The 19,749-nt window shown below is 53.1% G+C and overlaps 1 protein-coding gene across 1 annotated transcript in view; it reads left to right on the top strand.

Moving 5' to 3' along the window:
• Positions 1-19,749, top strand: part of HCN4 (hyperpolarization activated cyclic nucleotide gated potassium channel 4) — a 42,337-nt gene that overhangs the window by 12,733 nt on the left and 9,855 nt on the right. Inside the window, exon 2 of the mRNA XM_043555058.1 lies at positions 11,638-12,061. Coding sequence (XP_043410993.1) covers positions 11,638-12,061 — 424 coding nt within the window. The remainder of the gene's footprint in view (positions 1-11,637; positions 12,062-19,749) is intronic.

Below are 19,749 nucleotides of genomic sequence, written 5' to 3' on the forward strand. Positions count from 1 at the left end.
CAGCTGCCCTTGGCTGGCCTCTAGCCTCTGCACTGCAGAGATGCATGGAGTTGGCGAGTCTTCAGAGATCGGCTGGTTCCATCCTCTCTCATTAGTGGGGAAACTGAGAAAAGGATTATGAGAGGCAGGGACTTGTTCGGGGAACACAGCAAGTGAGAGATGGAGAGGGGACTAGAACCGAAGACTCGTGTGCCCCTGACCTAGATTCCTTCTGCTGTGCAGCGTAAACCTCCTTCCCGTAACCACAACACTGACCTTCCTGACCAGTGGACACACTCGGGCCATGTCCTGTGTGGGGCTTTAGTGCCCAGCAGGCCGTGCTGCTCCCTGTTTCTCTGTCCCTGTCTCAAGCCTGGCTGAATTTCCCCTCCAGCTATCCCCAGCCAGACAATCCCCTCACTACCCGCCCCCGCCGGCTTATGGCCTCATCTGCCCATGGAACTGGTCCGGATCATCAGCTCCCGTGTGGGGTGGGTCTGTCCATCCACCACACTGAGGGCTCCTTGTGGTGGGACCAGTCAGTGTGTATCAGTGTATCAGGGGATACACACGTCAGTATCCCCATAGCCCTCAGGCCAGGACCTGCATGTTAGTGGTCACAAGAATAATAATGGTGATGGTAACAGCCTGCATGTGCTGAGTATTTACACTGTGTAGCAGATTATGAATATCTCGCTGAATTCTCCCAGAATCCTGTGAGGTGGGATTAATGTTCTCATTGTGCACATGAGAAAACAGGCTCAGAGAAGTTAAGTGATCTTTCCAAGGCCACACAGCCAGGTATTTAAACACTAGAATGCCTGACCTCCCTACCATATGCTATAGCCTGGCTCCTTGGTGTAGTCCCTGGATCAGCCGCCTCGGTGTCACTAGAGAGCCTATCAGCAATGCCGATTTCAGCCCCCACCCCGTACCTACTACATCCCAGTCTGTGTCTTGGTGAAAGCCCCAGGTGATTTGTGTGCATATTAAGGTTTGTGAAGCACTGTGCTGTATGATTGAAAGATCACAGAAGGGGAAGATTCCATCAGTTACAGCCCTCAGCTCACCTCTGCTTGGGGAATAGCGGAGTCTAGCCCTCACTGTATGCTGAAAGGCTAGGGCCTCAGCCCCAGGACAGGGAGGGACTGCGCAAAGAGACGGGGGAATGGGTGTTCTTTGGGACTTCAAAAACAAAAACAAAAACAAATTTTGTTCCTCAAGTCACATAGAAAAATTAGAAAATAAAAATGTGCCCAAATCCCAGCTAGCCACCCATAAACCAAGCACCAGATGCCCTTGGTGCCGAATCTGTTTTGGAGGCAGCCCCAGGCTGCCGGCTGAGGGAGCAGCTACCTGGGAGCCCTGTGATTCTGAGTCAGAGGGTTTGAGGTGGGTTAAAAATAGAGCCCTAGTGGCCAGAGGCTGGTGGGAGGAAGGGAGCAATTCATCTTTTACAGGGGGGAGACCCCCAAGTCAGGGTGGTTGGTCAAAAGAGTGGGCGGTGAGAATGGGGGTTTGTGCCCTCAGACGCCACACCTGTGGGCCCAGCCTGGCCCTGGTTGGTTGCCGGATGGCGGAGTTCCAGCCTGAGGGAGAGGGAGAGTCTACGATGCCAGCCCAGGGGCACAGGCAGGGAGCACCCCGCCCAACCCCCAGACAAGGCTGCCGGCAGCTTCTTCCAGTAGGGGTGGGGTGGTGAGGGGGCTGGGCTGCACCGCCTCAGAGAATAACGAACAGGAGCCTGGACGGGGTGGGGGGCAGGGAAGGATTGGTTGAAGATCCAGTTTTTAAGGTTGGGAGGGAGAGAAGACAAGGAAGCCAGCTCGCCTGTGTGCGTGCCCACGTGTGTGCTGTGGGCGGGCACGTGGTCTCCTTTGCCTATCACACCTGCCCTTCAAATGGCCTCCCTCCCTCCTTCATCACTGCCCTCCTCCAAAAAATCTGCTCATCCTGACCTCCCCGTCTTGCTAACACATTTCCTGCATGTTTACTCTGGCTGCCTAAGAGTTTCCCCCGGGGACCCAGTGTGTCTGTCTCCTGACACACGAGAGGGGACTCCTCCCAGCATGGGGCATGGTCATCGGCTGAAGGCAGGTTTCAGAGTTTTGACCATAAAGGGAATATTTGCCCACTTTTAAGAAAATAAAGAATCTAGAAATAGAACAGAATGTAGGAAATATAGAAAGGTGTGATGGAGAAAACAAAATCACTCATAATCCCACCACGTAGCAGTGATCAGCATTAACATTTTAGGGTAGTTTTTTCATTTTTATTTTTGGCAGTCTTCCCCCCCCCCCCCCCCCCACTGGCAACAGCCACTCATCTCTTTAGCGATAAGACAGTTTTACTGAGAGGCCACTGCCCCCCTCGCCCCACCACCCACCCCCAAGGCCCAGCTCTGTGTTCACATCTCAGAAAAGGAAGAGCAATCGTTTCTGCTCTCGGGGAGCATGTGGCGGGGCTGAGGACAGAAGACTCATGCTGGATCTGCAAGGTGGGGGCAACACAGGGGGATCCTAGGAGAAGATCCTAGGAGAAGCCTCCTTGCTGCTCTTGCCCTTCGCCCCCTCCCCTTGCCCACCCCCACCTCCTGGATCTCTGTGCTAGGCCTATTTGGGGAGGAGGGAGAATCCTTAAAATCCTCATGAGAGGCCATGCCCTTAATGAGGGGGTGTTTGACTACCAGGCGCCTGCGCTGGTCAGGCTGGAAATAGTCATGCCTACGTTGAAGCCACTGTGTCCCCCGCCAGCTCCTCCTGTCATCCCGTTCTGTCAGAAACCCCAACCCGCATGCGTCTCCTGGCCTCTCATTCACCTAGTCCCCCTTGCCCCCTCAACTCTGCCCTTCCTTCTCTGTGAATTTTCCACCATGGTTTTCAGCACCAGGTAGGGGGGCCATTCTCTGATGGATGTTCCTGGGAGTCTTGGAGTCTTCGGGGTTTGGACAGGGTAAGTTCCACCCTGATCATCCGAGGCCCTGTGAAAGCCTCATGGGTCTCAGTGAGCTGCCATTTCACGCAGCTTCTGCTGGGCCACCTGTCACTCAGCTTTGTTCCCCAAGGCTTGCGTTCGTTCATTCATTCACCTATCCATTCACACATTTGTCAGGACCTACCATGCAAAAGGCCCTGAACGCCCTGTGCCAAGTTCCGAGAGGCGCGTAGACCACGAGATGAAAACACACACCATTTCATTGTGGTGTGATAAACACTATGCTAGGGCAACACACGCAAGGGGCACCTAACCAGATTTCCTAGGATACAAAGAAATGACGCCTCTGAGCCAAGGAGCCTGGGGTGGGCAGGGGCGGGGAGGAGAGACCCAGGCAGACGCCAGTGTGTAGGCAAGCCCTAGAGGACAGGAGGCGTAGTGTACGTGGGGCACTGAAAGCTGCTGGTATGTCTGGAGCAGAGCAACGAGAGGGGGAAGGATCATGAGACACGGGGAGGAGGCAGAGTCCAGATCAGGATGGCCCCGGGGGGCAATGGTGAGGAACGTGGTTTAGCTGGGAGCACAGAAGGCCTCTGGGCTTGGCAACACATGGAGAGTGGATTGATGGCGGGATGTGGACCCCACCCAGCGCCCAGGAGCCCAGTTAAGGAGCCACAGGATAGGCCAGGTGGTGTGCTGCTGAGACTCTCTGAGTGGGTGGTTGGTGGGTGAGGGAGATGGAGGGTGTCTCCCAGGTTTCTAGACCGAGCGTTTGGATGGCTGGAGGAACACGCGCTGGGAGCACAAGGGTTTGGAGGAAGCTGTTTCCTCATACCTGGATGTGGCAAGAATGAGGTTCCTGCACAACGTGCAGGTTTAAAGGGGTGGTTGGCAGGCGAACATGTGGGTGTGGAGCTTTAGAGACAGGCCGAACCACGGAGGCCTTGGGAGTTGGTGAGGTCACCCTGGGACGGCGTGTAGAGAGAGAAGGGGCCGGGGCCCAGAGGAACAAAAGCACTTAAAGGTCTTGCAGGGGAAGAGGAGCCCCTTTGGGGGAAGGAAAAAGAGAGGCCGAGAAAAGGGAGAAAGCCCAGCGGGGCGAGGGGCCTCCGCAGAGTGACCCGCAGTGAGGGTCAGCCAGGAACAGACCGCAAAGCACCCAGTGCTTTGGCCTGGGGGGCCGACAGGAGTGTGGGAAGTGAGGGAGAGGCGCCTCTTCCAGGAAGCTCATTTCTGAGGGGAGAAGAGATAAGGCAGCGGGGATCCGGAGTGGTTCCATTTTACTTTTTTTAATGAAGGGAGCTTAAAAGAACAAGCTGATGGGAAGGGATGGGTAGAGAGGGAGACCGAAGATACAGACAAGGGAGGGGTAACCTATGGGTCAGCATCCCTGGGGAGGGGGAGGGGATGGGTGTCAAGAGGCAGGTGGAGGAGTCACCGAAGCCTTTGGGACCGGAGGAGGGAGGTGGATGAGGGAGAGGCAAGCAGGGTAGAGGTCTGGTGGCAGAAAGAGAAAGGGGACATTCTGGTGGCTTCTCTTTTCTCTAAGAAGTAGAAGACGGTGTTCTCTGCTGAGATGGGCGGAAAAGTAGTTTCAGAGCTTTGAGGAGAGGAGGTGATTTGAAATGGCTGCTGGAGGAGCAGGGTGTCGGGTGTTTCCTAGGGTCTCCTGGAAGGCTGGGCTGGTGGAGGGGAAGGCCGGCTGAATATGGAAGCCTTGATGAGGAAAGTGAGGCACAGGAGCCAAGGTGCTTAAATATTTAGTAGGACGGGTCTGAGGTTGTGGGGTTTTCTGCAGTTTCGTGAAGCACGAAAAGGGTGAATGGTGGTCCCGAGCCAGGGTGTGACCTTGTGAAGTGGGTGCCAGAAGGACTGGGCGAGAAAGGTGGATGAGCTGGACCAGTATGTCTCAGGGGAGGAGAGGGGGCAGAGGGTTCTGTGACTCACGGTTCCTGGGACAGACACTAAGGAATAGACTTAGCATGACTGGCTAAGAGAGCTGGAGGGAAAGGGGGTTGGGGCGAGAGATGGAAGAACTGGGGACGGTGACATGGTCCATCCCACACTGCAGGAGCGGGTGACTGATGTGCGGTCATTAGAGTCAGGGCACCAAGCCACTGAGGAGCTGGGCATTTGGGTTGATATACGGAGTAGAAGTCACCCAGGGCGATGGCAGGGTTTGGAGTGGAATGGGAGGTTGTGAACCAAGTGTCGGCACTGCCAGGGTCCCCTAGGGTGGCAGATGGATGTTGGCAGGATGGCCAGAAAATGACAGGATGCTCTCAAGATCTTGAAAACATTCCAGCGCCGGCAGGAAGTGGCACCAGCGTGAAGCGGGGAGGATGCCGACCCCACCCCCGACGCTGAGGTGTGTGGCACTGGGAGAGTGATGTCCTTAGGACACAGCGAAGGCTTGTTTAAGGGAAGCGCCGGAGGGGCCAGGAAGTAAAGAGGTGGAGGATGCAGGTGAAGAGAGCACAGGAGACAAGTTCAGTGAGGGGAGGAGAAGCAGAAGGAGGTACAGAGTTTGGGAGAGAGGAAAATACTACGAGCCGGATTGATTTCTGTAGAGTAGTTAAAAGTGGGATTCTGGAGGCAGGCTCTTCGGGCTTCAATTCTTGACGCACCATCTATAGCAAACTTCTCAACTTCTTGTGCCTTAGTCTCCTCATCTGTAAAATAGGCATAATCCTAGTATCTCCCTTGTGGAGTTTTTATGAGGATTAAATAAGCTAATCCATATAAGGTATTCAGATGAGTAAATAAATGGGCCTGGCAAATAATAAGTCTCCAAAAAACACTGGTCCCTGGCCCCCTCCAGTTTCGTTGTCTTCACTGTCACATGGGTCAGTCGTCTGTGCTGGGCCTGGAACACCAAGGGATGGCTTGGGAACCCAAGGGGTCTCCCCGCTGCCATCCCTGTCTCAGACACGAGGACTCCCGGATTTCTGGTTTCTGTGATTTGTTGGGAGGCAGAGAGGAGAGCCTGCTGAAAGGGGCAGGATGCGACAGCTGCTCCCAGGCACACAGCACGGCTACACAAACTTCCCGGAGGAGGAGGCAGTCAAACAGGGAAGGGATTTCACAAGCTGGGGGTTCAGGAGGCTGGGGTGGCTCTCAAGAGAAGGAGAAGCGAGAATGTGGATGGCGATAGAGCCAGGGGTCGGGTGTCCGGTGGCTACTGGGAAGGAAGCAGAAGAAGTGGGGCACAGGCGAGGCCAGATCTTGGAGCTTCAAGTTTCTTCTGTAGTTGTGGGAGTCTACTCAAGCTTGCAAGGAGTGATGTAATCATAATATTTGGGAAGATAACCCAGAGATCATGTGAGTTGGAAGGAAAGAGTGTGGAGGCTAGATCCAGGTAGGCAGCAGGGACATGGGTCCAGGTGAGGAGCAGTGAGGAACTGATCTAGAACGGAGCGGTCAGGGACAGATCCAGAAGCCATCGTAGAGGATGCTGGACAAGATTTGTCACTGCATATGGGGCCTGCAGGAAAGAGAAAGCAGCTGAGGACGGCTTTGTGGTTTTAAGCCCAGGTGATTGAAATGCTGACTGTACCATTTAGTCCTGAGGAGGAAGATGCTGAGTTCAGCCTTGGACTTGGGTGCAGGAGCCAGCGGGCCCTCTAGGTGGCAGGTGGGAATGCAGGCCTGGTGTTAGGAGAGGTGTCTACACAGAGGGAGTGGGTAGAAGATGGGGCCCTGGGTGTGCCACTCACCGGGGAGAGAGCATGGGGACCCTGGCCTGCAGTCAGCATTGTCTGGGACAAGGCCCTTGCCCTCAGGGAGATGCAGCGTTCTAGGAGGTCCAAAGCCAGGGCTCAGGCTGGGCTGAGGCTCCCTCAGTGAGAGGTTGGAGAAGCCTGGAAGAAGTAGCCCTTCAGATGAATCCTGAAGGATGGATATAATGGGCAAAACACTGACACTCTTTCTTCCAGCTGGCAGGAGTCCCAGGGAATGTATGCAAACATGTGTGTACGAGGGAAAAATTAACAGGAGCACATAGATGAAATGTGTACAAAAATGTATCCAGGGGTGGGTGTGTGCATGTGCACATGTGCAGGTATGTGCACATGTGTGCATGTGGATGCATTTGTGTGCATGAGCATATGTGCTCACGGGCAAGCATGGGCATATGTGAGCAAGAGGAGGCTGAAGGAGGCCATCCCTGTTCGGCTTCTACTTCTCCTGCTCCCATTTTATTACCCTTCACTCCTCTCAGCCTCTAGGAAAGAAGAGGGCCCTTGGTCTGGTCCTTGAGTCTCTGCGTTCAGGATCAGGAGCCTCCTATCTTCGCTTCCCTCAGCTCCCTTGAGACCATAACCTTCCTCTCAGACCAAATGATGAAATGCTCCAGGTGTCAGTATAAAAGGGCTGCTTGGCTTTTTGCCATCCCCCGTTCCTTCTGCACATGAGACCTCCTCCAAAGCTGGCCTTCGGGCCACATCCGCCTGCTGAGAGGCCACCTGCCTGCTTGGACGGCCAGGTGGGAAGGAAGGTCCAGGAATGAGGGAGGACAGGCCTGGGATCATGGGGCTGAAACCACGGTGAGGTGTGTTGCTGGCCAGGGCTTCCTTTTATCTTTGAGAACACTGGGATACGGGAGGGTCCTCTGGCTTTGGAGAGAACAAGGCCTCTAATGCAGGCATGTGCCAACTCCAGCATGTCTGAGTCTGGCTGTCCATGACTTCCCTGCCAGGGCTTGCCACACGCTACCATGGAGTGTGTACCCTGGATTGTGGAATTTAATTATGCATGACTCCAGGGACAGTGAGATGCTAGGGAAATAGGGGGCATCCAGCTCAAGGTTTTGGAAATGTTACTGTTCCTCCATGGACCTTAGTTTTCCCCTTTTACAGATTCACACAACTGTACCTGGTTGCTGATGACCAAGGTGCTTTTAATATTTGAAAGGTGTACTACTTCCCCCACCCAGGAAGCACCTCAGAGGGCTCTGACATCAGGAGGATGGGTCTCCTCAAAACCTCTTCACAAGTCTCTCTTCTGCCTCTTTTTAAAATCTTATTGAGGTTTAGCAGACATGCAATGTTATATTCCTTTCAGGTGTAGAACACAGTGATTCAACAATTCTATACATTATTCAGTGCTCACCACTATAAGTGTAGTCACCATCTGTCACCGCATCTCTTCTCCTCTCTCGTCTACAAGAGAGGACCACACCTGCTGTGATAGGCTACCTCCCTAGTGTGATGCAGAAATGCCAGTAAGGCTTGTCTCCCTCCCTGCATCCCATTGAGGTGCCTAAAATCCTAAGCAGTCAGGCTCTCAAGTCCCCCAGACCTCTCTGAATCTCGTTCTTTTCCTCACTAGCTGTGTGGTCTTAGGTAGATATTTCTTTCTGAGCCTCAGTGTCATCATCTGCAAAATACAGATGTTAACAGCCATCTCAGTGCTGGTGTGGATTAAATGAAGTAATGCATGGAAAGCACAAAGCAACCGCTTGATACATGTAAAATGTTTTGGAGGCTTTATGAATTCGGTCACTAAGGAGCCCCCGTAAAAAAGCCCAGGGACATTAAGGAATCACTTGAGATGCCTCTAATCACCTGGGTTGGCAAGAAGAGGGGCCCAGGGAGCAGAGGATGCAGCGGGGAGGCTGTTGCAAACTGCCCCTGGCTGGACCAACAGAATGGGGCTCGCTGGCGCTGGGAGCTGTCCGTGGTGCTGAACCATTTCCTCACCCCTCGTCCAGCCCTGCTTTTGGATGTCTGTGGAATCATCTTGCAAGAGTAAGGAGAGGTCGTCTCCAAGGCCAAGGACAGGTTCCAAAGACCAGCTCCTCCAGGAACACTTTCTGGCCTTGCCCTTCTGGGCCACCAGGAGTTCACCTTCTCAGCTGCATGGGCTGCTGCCTGGGATGGTTTCTTACATCATTGCTCAACTTGTCTTCTAACTAAGCCTTGTGCTCTGTCTGACTGGACCATGAGCTCCCTGAGGTCAGGGCATCTGTCTGCCAAGGTAGATTGGTTCTGTTGTCTGACCGTTCGCAGAATGTTGTGGTCCTTGACTTCCACTCCTGGATTCTCCCAGAATCATTCTACGCTCCCTTCGACCCCCACCCCCAAGTAGATACTTTGCTTTGGCTCTTCCTTGGAAGATTTCATCTTCCTCCCTCATCTCCCTCACCTCTTTCCTGTGAATTTGTTGCCTCACTTAGTGATACAGATAGGCATGGGCCAGAGGATTTTACAAACGTCAATTCATTTCATTCTTACAACAATTCTGCCAGTTTGGTACTGTTATTATCCTCATTGAGCAGACAAGGAAACTGAAGCATGGAGAGATTAAGTGACTTGCTAGTTAATGATGGAACCAGGAATTGAACCCAGGTTGGCTGGCTCTGAAAGCCTTTCTTCCCACTATATTATGCTGCCTTTTGGGTAGTTCTGTGATGCTTCAGGATAGTGGTTTGTGGGGAGGAATGCTCCAGTATTCCGACCCCAGCCCAGATCAGGCACCAGAAATATCCCTTAGCATCTGGAAACTCACGATTGAAATAATTAGTCAGAATGCAAGGAAATGGTTGTTTTTCCCTCATGTAATTTGGTTTTATGAAGACCACTAAATGCAAACATTCTCCTGTTAATTACTGTCTCAAATTTGGTCTGTAATTGAGGGAACTAGAGCTGGGAAAAGTGTAGAAACCCGCTGGAGTGGCAGGCCTGCCCGAGTCAGCACTCCCAGCCGCTTTGCGCCCGCTCTGTTAATTTTAGAAACTCTTCTAGCCTGGGTGTATTATTAGCTTTATGTACAGAGGGCCACAAGGCCCTCAGTATTCTCTCTATGCCAGTTTTGTTTTGTTTTGTTTCTTCCAAGAGATTAAGTGAAAAGGAATGGTGGCCATGTGTATATAGGGGTGTTTCCATACTGTGTGTGTGAATGGGGATACCTGTTTGTGGCTTCTAATGAGCATCTGCAGCTGTCTTTGAATGACATGCATGAGGCTGTGTAGAGAGTATACACAGCTCAGGAACACCCCGTAGAAGCTGAAACCATTCTCTTGGGGCCCACGAGTCATTAGCAGGATGTGCTGTATTCTGTGTAGTGGGTGTGATGACTGGGGTGGGTTCTTGGGTCATAGATTGGGTTCTCCCAGATGGCATAGGGGTATTGGGGCTGGAGAAAGGGTGGTGGGTTGTAGAGCAAGGAAGGAGCTGAAGTTCACCTCTTGGCACTAGCCTTAGAATGAGAATATTTAGCCTGAGAGGCTCCTGACTTGAAGTCTTTTCTTGAGGCCCTAAATGGCATGGCTTTCAAAAGAGCTCTTCAAAGCTGCATTTCCAGAACCTGCGCTTCCCTGAGCTGTGTGTTGTGGGACAGCTGTCTTGCCCACCTTTAGTGAAGCAGGCCCTACCCTCTCCTTGACTCATAGCACCATTTTGCATTTGGCAAAGGAAACATTTTGCTGGGAAGTAATATTTTTCCAAACCTGGAACTCTTCTGGCAGGAGCACTTTGGACCCTCTGAAGACTCGAGGAAAGCTTGTCTTTTTGTCTCCCACTCCCTCCTGGCTTTCGTGTAGTTGAGAATTAAAGATGGCTGAAAGGTTATTTCTCTTGGGGGAGAACATGCTTATTTCTTCCTGACTTAATACCTTTATCTATCATCGTGTAACTGTCTAAATTAATAGCAGAGGGAAATAGCTGGGCAGTGCAAATGTTAGAGCTTGGGGCCAGCCCTAGGGTGGCTGGTACTCGGGCAGGGTCCCTGGGATTGATTGATCACACCTTCTGGACATGGGTCTGTGCCTACCTGTGCTGTCTGCACACTCCAAAGGGGCTCCTGATGAGCCAGGTGGCTTCACCCTGAGGGGGCCCTCCCCACCTCCCGCAGGAAACACTTGCAGTTGCTTTGACGCATTAGGAGAAATGATACTCTAAAGCCCCCACTGATCTCACTCCAATGCATCGAGTGGCACCTCACTGGTGCCTGAAATCCCCTTATTAACACTTCCTGCCCTTGAAGATTTCACTGTCCTTCCCTAACCCTGTGTTAGGATGCAAACCTCTGAGGAGAGAGATGGTCAGACATTTTCTGGCAATAAGAAATAGCCTAAAGGGGGACCCCAGAAAGTCAGTGTGGGTGAGGGCCAGTTCAGAATTATAGGACAAAGTGTTGAGGCTCCATCCCTGATTGCACAGTGAAGAAACTGAGGCCCAGAGCAGGGAGGCCACCTGCTTGATGTCACACAGCATGTCAATGACAGAGCTGGGAGTGGATCCCAAGCATCCTTCCACCCAGACACTTGCTGTGTGTCTGGACCTCCCCTGCTCTCTGGTCACGGTCTGTAGCATGTCTGCCTGCCAGCCTGTCTCAGACCACAGCTGACCCTCAGGGAGAATGGAGCAGCTAAGCCTGAGCCTGGGGTGTTGTGGGGCAAGCTACTCCTGCTTCTAAAATAGCTTTGCACTTCTCTCTGGACATCATTGTTATGGTTTGCTTTTCAGCCTGAATCCCACTGGGGAGTGGGGATGGGGTCGGGGGAGCAGACAGAGGGGCAGGCAGAGGGTATCCTTAGTGAAGGAAGAGCCTTTCTATGCCAATCTCCATATCTTCCCCTGGTACCCATGTGCATTTCTCACCCAGTGACTCAGAACCTCCCGAGACTTCCTTCTTCAACGTTTGCTGTCCCTTGGAGTTTTCTCCCATAGTCTGTAACTCATTCTGTCTGTCCTCCTGGCGACTGACCCCTGTGTCTCTGGGCAGATTTTATTGGGACCTGACCATGCTGCTGCTGATGGTTGGAAACCTAATCATCATTCCCGTGGGCATCACCTTCTTCAAGGATGAGAACACCACACCCTGGATCGTCTTCAATGTGGTGTCGGACACGTTCTTCCTCATCGACTTGGTCCTCAACTTCCGCACAGGGATCGTGGTGGAGGACAACACAGAGATCATCCTGGATCCGCAGCGGATTAAGATGAAGTACCTCAAAAGCTGGTTCGTGGTAGATTTCATTTCGTCCATCCCTGTGGACTACATTTTCCTCATCGTGGAGACACGCATTGACTCAGAGGTCTATAAGACTGCCCGGGCCTTGCGCATTGTCCGCTTCACCAAGATCCTCAGCCTCCTGCGCCTCTTGCGTCTCTCCCGCCTCATTCGATATATTCATCAGTGGGAAGAGGTGAGTGGTCAGACCCAAACATCTTGGGGGAAGGGGTATCTTACCCCCAGGGGGAGTAAGGGGCCCCCAGGTAATCTCAGATAGTTGGATTTGGGCTGTCAGATTGTAGCAGGCACATCTGCTCCGAGAGGACAAATATTAGTAATTTCTTGACCTCTTATGTGCTAGATACTGTAAAACTCACTTTACAGGCAGTATCCCATTGAAGTCTCTAACAACTGTAGAGAGTATCATATAGGTACATCGTCTTTTACATAAGGAAACCGAGAGGCAGAAAGTTTAAAGGATTTATATCAAGTCACAGAATCAGTAATTGAGGAACCTGGATTCCAAAGCCTGCACTGTTAACCATTGGACTATATTGTAGGAAATGCAAACTCATGAGCTGGCAGGGGCCAGGCAGGGAACGCGAATGGGTAAAAAGGGCCAGCTGAAGGCAGTAGAGAGTGTGGTAGACTGGGGAAAACTGAAGAAAACATTTTCTGTCTGCCTCTACTCTGCTCTGGCCACTTGTTGCCAAGTGAGAAAGGGCCCAGGGTTGCTAGATCTATAGGTTGACCATGGGATGCAGAAATCTGGATTTTTGTGCAAATTTTGTAGGCAACTCTATTAGGTATCCTGGGAGTTCTTCTGGAGCAGAGCCTGAGGTGAGGATTTGCATGAAAGTGGCTTTTCTCTCAGTGGGGTTGAGGTGGGGAGTGTTTCCAGGAATCATCTGGTGGGGGACTAAGGAAGAGGGACACACGAAAGAAGGAAGGAGGCCAAACAAGGGTGACATCAAGCAAAGTCCCATGGGGAGCTCTGGGGACAGCATACCTCACACCTCTTACCTCACACCTCTGAGTTGTCCCAGTCAGGGCAAAGAAGTTGGAGTTTTTATATCCTCTTGCGTGTCTGTCATTAGTTCAGGGTACTTCCTGCGCTCAGTGCTAGCAGGCGAAGCGGCTTCCAGCAGCCTGGGGCAGGTCTCCGACAAAGAGCCGCAGGTGCTAGCCATAGGGAGTGAAAAGCTCCAAGGAGACTGGAGTTGTGTGTGCACAAACTGTAAAGGGATCCTAGGGGCTGTGGGCAGAGCACTGGCTACAGAAACTAAATAAAAAATTGTAAAAGGACTGGGTGTAAAAAAAAACACTGTTCTGAACAAACCTAACTCAGCCATGGGCTGAATGCAGTCATCTGTGGGAAGGACAAGAGGAGGGCTATGGGCTGGCGTTTGAGAAAAAGCAGGTGACCTTGCAAGCGCTTCTGTCTGTGTCTGCCACCATCCACCTTACACCTTTTGGCGGCGGCGGCAGGCAGGCCAGCCTGGAAGTGTCAGGGCGGGGGTAGGCATACTCTGTGAGGCTGCCCACCTTGGGGTCTGGAGCAGGTTGTAGCCTGGGGAAGCTTCTACAGAGACGTATTTCTTGCCGTGGCTCATTGCTGGTCTTCTGGTCTCCAGGACCCCTCTGCTTGGTTGGACAGAAGTTCCTATGCTCAGGACACAAAGCCCCCACCCCACCCCACCCCACCCCAGCAACAGCCTGGGCCCTGGGCAAATAGCACACATGGCTGATGGTTAGAGCACTGGCAGATTGAGGTCGGAGGTGTCATGAACACCTGTGCTGCAGAAGTGCCTACACCGGCCTGGCAGCATCCCTGCATGGCAGAAATTTTCCTTGCCTAGGAAAATTTGCATTATTCCTGCTGACAGAGGAGGGGCAATGACTTGCCCAAGGTCATGCAGCAGGCCTCTGGAAGAGCTGGAGCAGAACCCAGTTAGCTCTCTTGACTCCCAGCAATGAGAAGTGCCTGTCTGGTGCAGTGAACGGCCACAGGGCTTTACACTTCTCAGACCTGAATGAAGATCCTGGCTCCACACTGCCTGGTTCTGTGACCTTGGTGCCACCTTGCCTCCCTGAGCCTCAATCTCTTATCTGCAAAGTGGGTCTAATCCTCACTGGATTGCCTTGAGAATTAAATGGGATGGTATTTACCAAATGCTTAGCACAAAGCCTGGTGAACTATCTGATAAATGCCCCTCCCCAATCACTTGTCTTAATAATCCTCTATACCTCTATGGGAGGGGTTGCTTTTCTCAAATACTTTCTAACCCTTATCTTATTGGCTCGCCACACCTATCTGGCAAGGCAAGCCAGGCAGGATTTATTATTCCTGATTGTCAGCGAGGACAGGGGTCAGAAGAGTCAGCTGCCCCAGTGTTAGGGTCTTGGACCTGGGCCTCCTGATTCCGGGTTCCATGCACTCCCTGCATTCTTAGGTCACCTGAATGTGGGGTGACTTTGATTCTGTTATCTGTCCCTCTGTTAGGGATGACTCCCAGCTGAGATTGGGAAGGCAGGCAGCGGAGCGGGTCGATGGGTGGCGTGAGGAGTTCTGTGTGACAGGTCGGGTTTGAGGTAACCATGGGACATCCAGCTACGGAGAGGTGTTGGCATGTGGGGCTGAGCTCAGGCCTGACAGGGGACAGTGCCGGGCAGGAGGAGGGGACGGTGGCTGGGCCCCTTTGAGTGGCTGCGGAGGAAGAATGGAAGCATATTTCCTAGAATGCCCTAACAGGCTCGTCCAAGTCAAAATACTGGACCACGTTGGTTCCCTCAGTCCCTAAGATACCACCACACCCCGACCTTCTGTTTGTCTTGAACTTACAGCCAGATTGTCATTAAAAGCAGAGAAATAGCCACTCTTTGCCTTCTCTGGCATTGGTTCGTGTCTCCAGGCCCCTGCTCCCTGGGAGCCATCCTTGCTCCTTCCTCATGCCTGGGCCCTGAGGGCCATGATATCTGGGGAGAAGTGGCAGAATGGCCAGTGGTTCAGCAGGATAAGTGTGAGAATAGAAACTAAGTGCTTCTTTACTGTCCCTGCACCATGCGTCCTGGGAGCTCTGTCCAGGGCTTCTGTCCCTGCTGCCTCTCTGGGCTATCCAGAACTGGTCAGGCAGGCTCTTGCCCTGGCCCTTTCCTGGGGCAGACAGAGGCCCCAGGAGGCCTTAGGTCAGGGCTCTGAACTAGAAGTTGGTACTCAATCTTGTGGGCAGAAGGGAGATCCCAGGAGGCCAGATGGATGACTCCCCACCCCCTCCACATACACTGTTATCTTGCCTATGAGCTGGGGAGGAAATTGCTTTGAGCTGGCTTCTGCCGGGCACACCGCCCAACCAAGAGCTCCCATTGGACCCCTGGGATTGAATTGGGTTTTCCCAGCTGGTCCCAGAAACCCTGTCTCCACATCCTCAATAGCCTGCCCCAGTCCTGGGGCTTCTAGCCTCAACTTGGCCTGGAGGCAAGAGCAGGGAGACCCTTGAGGTCCCAGGTCTACATGAAACATGGGAAAGGAGGTATTTGGTAGAGAAAACCCTGCTCTGTCTCCTCCTCTAACTCCATATGTGACTCTCTTTCCTTTTCTAGGCTTCACTTTCCCCAACTGTCAGGTGTGCTCTGATAGTCTAGGAGGTGGGAGCTTGGTCCCCACTCCAGCCTCTGTCGGCAAGGATCGTGTTAGCTGATCCTGAGGACATGGTCTTCAGCCCCGGGTGGCAGGTAGAGTGGTAGCCACCTGTGAAGAGGAAATAACCCCTGGTGAAGCTGTAAGATGCTAGACTCCTGACCCCCAGGCTTCACTCCCCCATCAGACAGTTCTCTAGTGGTATTAGCAGGTGTTCGGAGTTAGGGGAGGGGGAGGTCTCGGCAGGTGACAGCCACCCTCTCAGAGGATGCCAGCCTCTGCCTCCATCCCAGGCGATCTAGGTCAGCATCCTCCACCCAAGCCTCTCCCAGCCAAGCCTCTTCCCTCCCTCTGAGGTGTGAGCTTGTTACAGGCACAGAGGCTATTGTTAGAAACCTTGGTCGCCCCCCCTCCGGATGTTCCCCTGCAGGCCCTGCACCCCAGCAACCCATCCCAGAATCCTCTCTTTCCCTCAGGAATGGGGAAGCCATCCTGGGGAGGCAGGCTGGAGGCAGGAGGCTGGGCCGAGGCCGAGCCTCCTGATGAGTCTCCTCTCCCATGGGCCTCAATTTTTCTATCTTTTGGAATCAAGGAGCGGTCCTCGGGGCAGGGGGTTGGCCCTGTCTATGTGCCCCAGGAAGGGGCTCAGCATGACCCTCAGTTTGGGCACCTCCAGGCTCTTTCCGGGATACACATGCAGCAGCCATCCTCTCAGGCCTGGGATTGCTGACCTCAGTGTGGCCACTGGTCCCTGAGACACAAGGGGAAGTTATTCTTTTTCCCTGAGGAGAAGACGAGTCCCTGGGAGGGAACTCAACTAGGCCCCAAGAAGAGGCTTGGCAGAAACTCCAGTTTCTGGTCTCTTCCCAGGACTGAGAAATCAACTCTGTCTTTGAAGGCTGGGGAAGAGAGGGAAGGAAAGGAACCAACATGCATTTAGTACCTACTGTGTACCAGCTGTGGACATCATCTCTCCTTATCCCCAAGACAGCCCTGGGAGCTGGCAGTTATTGACCCATTGCACAGATAAGGAAACTCATCTGTGATGAGAAGGGGTTGGCCGAGGTAGAGGACATGTCGCTCTGTCTCCACACTGTGGCCAGAAGATACGGAGCCTCCCCCAAGTGCCCTGCGGGGCACAGAGAGCAAGCTGCCCAGGCTGCCCACCCAGCAAGCCTTGCAGGGCCTGGAAATGAAGTACTCAACCCCCACGGTCAGAACCAACATCGTAAACGGGGGTTTTAATGAGGTACAAAGAGCAAAACAAATATTTGTGTAGTGCAGCTGACTTGCGGGTGGCCTGTGGCTCCAGCCCACAGCAGGGACACACAAGTGTTCAGCAGCCTCTCCCAGCAACGTCCAGCCTTACTCTCGGCAACCACACCTGGGTGCCATAGTGTCGGGGCCGGGGCGAGTGACCTCACCACCTGGGTGCCCTCCTAGCCTGAATGGATGTACCCCCAACCCAACTCTTGGCAGCAAGCTCAGATTTTGCCACGTTGGTGCAGTCAGCCACAATACCCCTCACCCCCACCGAAAACTCCCACCCTCCCACCACTTCCCAGCACCCTCCTTGCCTCCCCATGGGCCTTCCCTACATCCACATGCTTCTTCAGCCCGACACTGGCACCACCACCACCACTGTGCTCTGTGCAGGACATATGAGCCTGTGCCCACCTGCAGGAAAAGGCACCATTTTCTTCCCGCAAGGTCAGAGGCAGGCTGCACCTGCCCAGAGTGGGGCCTTTCCCTAACACCACCATATACACGTGTGGCAGCCCTGATCGCAATCATCCCATCACTGTCATCATCACCTTCACCTTTACCCTTGTCGCTAAGCACTTCTCAGTTCCTGAGATCGTACCATGTGTTCTGCCATATTCATTGCTGAGGTCGCGATAAAGCCAAAGCTAGACAAGCACCTGATCCTGGAAGAAAATTTGCCACGAAGGAACAAAAAACATAGATGATGCCAAAGGAAAAGAAAGTACTGCATAAAAACGTGCCAACCCTGATACTTCTGTCTCTAAGGCCCAGAGTGATTCATGTAGAGGAAAGTTTTCAGGGGCTGCCCCAGTCTGGGATGCTTGCTTTTTCTTTTCTTTTCTTTTCTTTTCTTTTCTTTTCTTTTCTTTTCTTTTCTTTTCTTTTCTTTTCTTTTCTTTTCTTTTCCTTTCTCTTCTCTCCTCTCTTCTTTTCTTTTTCTTTCTTTTTTTTTTTGAGCGAGCGAGAGAGAGAGAGAGAGAGAGGGAGGAGAAGTGGGGGAGGGGCAGAGGGAGAGAGAGGATCATGGAGCCCAATGTGGGACTTGATCCCATGACCACGAGATCATGATCTGAGCCGAAATCAAGAACTGGTGGCCTAACCGACTGAGCCACCCAGGCACCCCTGGGACGCTTTCTAAAAGGGGTCCAAGGCTTCCTTCAGCTCAAGTACTGTTTTATATACCACATACTATATAGTCTATACTCTGCAGCATATACAACATAGTACTCTATGCCCTAGACACCATAGGTACCATCCAGCTCAGGCTGTCATAACAGAATACCGCAGACATCAGGGCTTAAACAACAAACAGTGATTTCCTGAAGTTCTGGAGGTTGGAGAGCAGACCAGGGTGCCAGTGTGGTTGGGTTCTGCCTAAGGCCCTCGTCCTGGTTTGTGGATGGTCACCTTCTTGCTATGTCCTCACAGAGTGGAAAGAGATCCTCCTTCTCATGTCTCTTCTTCTAAGGGCCCTGAGCCCATCCATAAGGGTGCCACTTTAACGACCTAATCACCTTCGAAAGACCCCATTGCAGTGGGGATTCGGGCCTCAACATATGAATTTCACAGGGACACAGACATCTAGTCTGTAGCAGCTGGGAAATGAAGGAGCTTCGTAATAATGACCCCACCTGTGTTGTGTTCAGGGCCCAGAGGACTTTCTTAGCCAGTTTAATTTCTCTAGCAACCTTGAGCAATGGGGGGCAGATGCCTGGCTCGTCTTAGCTGAGGGGAGGCTGAGATGTGGTGGGACGTGAGGGCAGGTGCTGGCCATTTCTGAGACCAGATGGTCCCACGTCACTTGCCAGCCTCTGAGTCTGGAGAGCTGGTGGCATCCTGGTCAACTGAGACTTTGAAAGTTTAGTGACTTGCCCAAGGTCATAGAGCTGTTGTGTTCACCTAAGCACGGAAGGGCCGGGAGGGGCATCTCCCCTCAGAGCCCAGGATGTGGTGCTGGTATTCAGGAGCTGCGGGAAACGGTGGGGAGAGGCTGAGGAGCTTCCTGGGCTCGGGATCCAGGTCCCAGGGCACAGCTGGCAGTGGACCGATGGCCAGAGGCACCGGTGTTGTGCTCAGGCCTGCTCCACCTCCGAGACCCCAGTCCCAAGCCGCCCTGCCCAGTCGCTAGTGCCTGCCACTCCTTACGCTAACGTATCGGTTTGGCTGGGAGCTGACACACTGAGGACTGGGGGCCGGTTTGGGGCCCCCGTGGGGCCAGGCTGCAGCACACACGGCTCTGTCTGTGCACTGGGCTGCGGAGGCGAGATGCCGGGGTGTTCCGGCTAGCCCTGGGTCCTGCTTGTGTGAATCCAGCCACATCACTCAGCCACTTGGGGTCTGAGTTGTCTCACCTGCCAAACAGAGCCACCGAAAACAGCCCCTCCCTCACCAGGCCAACGCACTAATCTGCAGGCAGCCCTGGTATCTTCAGATAATGCCTCTTCCGCTGCCGCCATGACTTTGGCAAATCCCTTTACTTCTCTGCGCCTTGGTGTAAAATGGATTAATGATATTTCCAGCAAAGGGTGAGTTTAAGTGAGGTGGTGGCTGTGGGACCACGTGCCCACACTCAGGTGTGGTGTCACTGTCCCTCTGTCACCAGGGCCATGGGGGTGGTGCGGCACTACCCTCCACCAGCTGTTCCAAGTTCCGCTTCCTCCTGAAAAGGCTCCACAGCCTTTCAGCTGGAATATCCAGAGTCATGCGACTAAGGGAGCCACGGGCGGGCACAACCCTGGAGATGAGGGACAAGTAGGATTCATGTTCGGCTTTTCAGAACCTAGACCCAAACTAGGCCCACATTTCAGAAGGGGAAACTGAGGTCGCTAGTATCAGAGTATCCTGCCGCCAGCTACCAAAGTCTACCCCATGCTGCCCCCAGAGCCTCCCAGGCCAGAGGCAAGGCCAGAACTTCCTGAGACCTCCCTCCAGACTTCCTTCCATCTCTCCGTCCCCTCACTGCCCTGTCAGCATGGTGA

Source organism: Prionailurus bengalensis, chromosome B3 (assembly GCF_016509475.1).
Source record: "Prionailurus bengalensis isolate Pbe53 chromosome B3, Fcat_Pben_1.1_paternal_pri, whole genome shotgun sequence".
Lineage (NCBI taxonomy): Eukaryota > Metazoa > Chordata > Mammalia > Carnivora > Felidae > Prionailurus > Prionailurus bengalensis.